The sequence below is a fragment of the Pristiophorus japonicus genome, chromosome 8 (genome assembly GCF_044704955.1).
Source record: "Pristiophorus japonicus isolate sPriJap1 chromosome 8, sPriJap1.hap1, whole genome shotgun sequence".
Classification (NCBI taxonomy): domain Eukaryota; kingdom Metazoa; phylum Chordata; class Chondrichthyes; family Pristiophoridae; genus Pristiophorus; species Pristiophorus japonicus.
This window is the reverse complement of record NC_091984.1, coordinates 218,534,813-218,538,599: the sequence shown is the minus strand read 5'-3', so window position 1 is coordinate 218,538,599 and position 3,787 is coordinate 218,534,813. Positions and strand designations below refer to the sequence as shown.

The following is a 3,787-nucleotide window of genomic DNA, read 5'->3' as shown; positions in this document are numbered from 1 at the left end:
TGTGGTTTTAGAATGTGGCATCGGGAAGGAAATCGAAAGTGCAACAGATCAGAGCCCAGAACCTGTTACCTGCAACAAGGTTCTGTCAGAGCTGCTGACTGAGCTCAATTCTCAAACACTGAGGGGATTTTTGGGGAAATGAAACTTCAGCTCGGATCTCATTGGTCTGTAATGATAACAGAGCGGGGGGTGGGGGGGGGGGTTAGCCAATCAGAGGGCAGCAAGGCTGTAACGTTCAGAAATTGGGTTTGTGTACAAAAAGAGACACAGTGAGAGAGTATTGTTGAACAGAGAGAGAGAGACACACAGAAGAGACGGAACGAAACACAGAGCAGTTGAAGCAGAGTTTTATTCGCTTATTCCATCCAGATCTGAGAGATTCTGTGTGCAGAAAAACAGAGAAGACAAACTGCTCAGAAAAGTGAGTCAGAAAGGTTTCTGCAGATCAACTTTCCTTCAGATTCGCCTGGACTTGTGCTTCCAGCAAGGATTGTGAGTTACCCTGTCTTTTATTTAGGAATCTCACATTCTATTTCTAGACTTCAGTGTGGGTTGTTCTGAATCTCAATGAAATTCACAATTTAAAATAAGTAATTAGTATTCTCTGAACCAGGTGAGAAAATATATCAAATGAATCATCAAAAAATTGTAGTCTCTAAGTTATTGTTGACAATATTAGGAGACAAAGAGGCTGAAATTACCCCACCCCCGGTACTGGGGCGCACAGATCGAATTACATGGAAATGTAGAGCCCGGCGAGACAGGCCGCTAATTCTCCCGGAATTGGGCTCTTCGAGTCAAAACATCTGTTGGGCCGGTAACGGGGCGTTCCTGGGGTGCTCATGGGACGCACTGCTCAGAGCACATCAGCGGCGCTGATAACGTGAGTGGCACGCGGACATGCTGCGTCATAACGTCCCTCTGCTTCTGTCAAAGGGCAGGGCAGCTGCGAGCTTTACAGCCACTTTAGTGGCGCCCACTGGGCCACCAGGGAGGGTGTCGGCGGGAACAACGGTGTGGCACCCAAGATGAGGTGCTGGGCTATATGTTGGCGGACCGGCCGCAATAGCGGCAAGGATTGTCAGGCCGACTGAAAAGTTGGTCCACAGAAAGAAGATGGCGGATGCCGTGCTGCCACCTCCCCTTTAAGGGCAGCCGGGGCACCGCAGCTTTCCGCCCCGAGGAGCTGTTGGTGGCCTCGCCCCGCGCCAACCGCACGTCCCGCGGAGCACTTTCCCCCGCGGGGTGCAAAGCGGTCGGCGTGCACTTAGATCTCGACAGTGCCGTGTGTGCGTCACACCGGTGTGCTAATTGCGGGGCGCGGCACAAAGCATATTCTGCCTGCCGATCCCCGGGGGATGTTCTGGGGAGGGGGCGCGATGGCCGCTCCGCCCGGGCGGAAACCCCTTAGCGCCACCTGGAGGGACGGACCGCCCTTTCCAGAGGGGCACTTTCGGCCCCAAAGATTTAACACGTTTATGTGACAACCATTTGTCTGCCATTTTATCGAAGGCATTCACCTGTTTAAAATAATGCGTCAAGCATTTATTAACTGATATTATCAAGGTAATTTTTTTGCTTTTAAAAGAGAAAGGCTCATCTGAGTCTGAGATAAAACATTTCTGCACAGGATAGCTCTCTACTGCATGGTTTTCCATAACTGAACAGATTTCGTTCATAGATCATGAGAAAACCCACAGAATTTCACAGCACAGGTTCCGAGCTCGCCGCTAACCCGAGTCTCAGATTCTGAAAGGTTACACAGCTCACTGAGGCCTTCTTCTGGCAGATACCCAGTATTGCACCTCATTACCCAGCACATCCCCGAATCCCTGAATATTTTAACAATGTTGGGATAGGGCAGAACAGACACTTCTCAATTCAAAAGGGAGATCAGATTAGGAATCTGCCATTTTTTTTGCCTGGCTGTCACTCAGGAGTTTGTGAAGAATATTGGTTTGTTTGGGATTCAGCTATAAGTAGGAAGCCAGATTGGATTGGGATTACTGTGGGTGCATTTACACAGGAGTTGATCCTCAGCATCTGCCTGTACAGCCAATGCCTGGGACAACCTGTAGTGTGTTTAAAATTCTACCATTAATTCTTTGCCATTGATCTGTGATATAAGCGTCCCCAACACTAACGTCCTATTCATCTCTCAACAGCAATTTGCCTGAGATGAGACTCCAGGTGAAGTTTATGACCGGCGAGTTTATCGAACTTGAGGTCGATCCTTCCATCCAAGTGTCGACTCTCAAGATGAAAATATCTGAAAAGACCGGGGTGTCCAATTTCCAACAGCGTCTGGTGGTGCAGAACGGGAGCAGTGTGGAGCTGAAGGATGACAGGAGGCTGTCCGACTACCGTGTCTATCCCAGCGACGGTATCATGCTGATCGTCAAGAACGAGGAGCGCATGCAGATATTCCTGAGGAACGAGAAGGGGAAAATATCTACACATGAAGTTCTGCCCTCTGAGTCTGTTCAGGCTTTTAGAGCACGAGTACAACGGCAGGAGGGAGTCCCACCCAACCAGCAGCGCCTGATGTATGAGGGGAAACAGCTGGAAGATGGTCAGTTGCTCTCTGACTATAACATTCAGTCTCAGGGCACCATCTTTCTCCTGCTGCGTCTACGGGGTGGTTAACCTGTGCTTGCAGCGGTTTGTACTGTGGAAATTCTCCACTTTTTTCATAAGATTACGGTTTCTAATGCGCAGTTTGTAAGTGGCCAAGATGTACAGTCGCTGACTTGTCCATTGCACTTTGCTTCTCATTCCAGTCTCCCCTGGTTCACTCTAACAGCATCAAGTTTAGTCACATATTAATGTCTGGCTCTAGAATGATGGTGACTGAGGCCTGGGAGCAGGTCACCTTCCTGCATTCTCAGCGTGGGAAAGATGTTGATATAAGACACAGGATGTGAGCTTTACAAGGAAGAGCAACGTAATTAATCACAGCAGGAATCGGGGACTGGTGATGCTGTGTGTTCGATACTGATCTTTGACCTCTGATACTTCTATTCAAATCAAGCCCGGACTCATGGGTTACCCTTCAGGGTTCTACTGAAGAGTTCGGCTGATCTCAATCTGGCCCCTAATGAGTGCACAGCACAAAACTCATTCAGTATTAATGGACTTTCTCACTCAGAGGGGCCATAAGATAATCGCTGTGTCAATTCCAAAAATGATACACTGTGCATCACTGTGTTGAAGCCAAAAATTCCCCATAAAAAGATCATAAAAAGATAGTCTTCCTGCTTCACTTTAAAATGATTCTAGGTAATCTGCAAGTAATTGCTTTGGCCTTAGTGTGTTCTAGGAGATATGTATGTGTTCAGCATAGGAATGCTTTTGTATGAGTATGTAGTGTTTTATAAAGCAGAGTGTATCAGGCCTGGACTTTGTATCTGGCCAAATATCCAATGTAAATTGAAACTAAAGCTGTTTAATAAAAATCTAAATATTTGTTTAATTGCCTCTCTTGTGCGTGATGCTGTTAATTGTCTGTGGATCTGCATGCGTTACATTCGGGATCCATATTTAAATCCAGTTTTAGATGAATCGCCCTAACCAAATGTTGATGAAAGAATGGGCTGTGACTGAGGCACCTAGTAACCGTGTCAACCAATCTCACCAGCCCAAATCGCCATTCCATATTTTGCACAGTTGGATTATTATGTTGGCCTGGAACTTGTGGTCAGCAGTAAAGGAGCAGTGCTCGCCATTCACTATGCTGAATGCTGCCCAGTGTTTTGGGGGGCTTTGAGCGGAGAATTGCTGTATTTGG

At 47.4% G+C, this 3,787-nt stretch overlaps 1 protein-coding gene across 1 annotated transcript; it reads left to right on the top strand.

Annotated features, from left to right (window-relative positions):
- The first annotated feature begins 245 nt into the window (after positions 1 to 245).
- On the top strand, positions 246 to 3,439 carry LOC139269005 (polyubiquitin-like). Its single transcript, XM_070887925.1, has 2 exons — positions 246 to 492; positions 2,166 to 3,439. The coding sequence occupies exon 2, from the start codon at positions 2,179 to 2,181 to the stop codon at positions 2,644 to 2,646; it is 468 nt and encodes a 155-aa protein (XP_070744026.1). The 5' UTR covers positions 246 to 492; positions 2,166 to 2,178; the 3' UTR covers positions 2,647 to 3,439.
- The last annotated feature ends 348 nt before the right edge of the window (positions 3,440 to 3,787 follow it).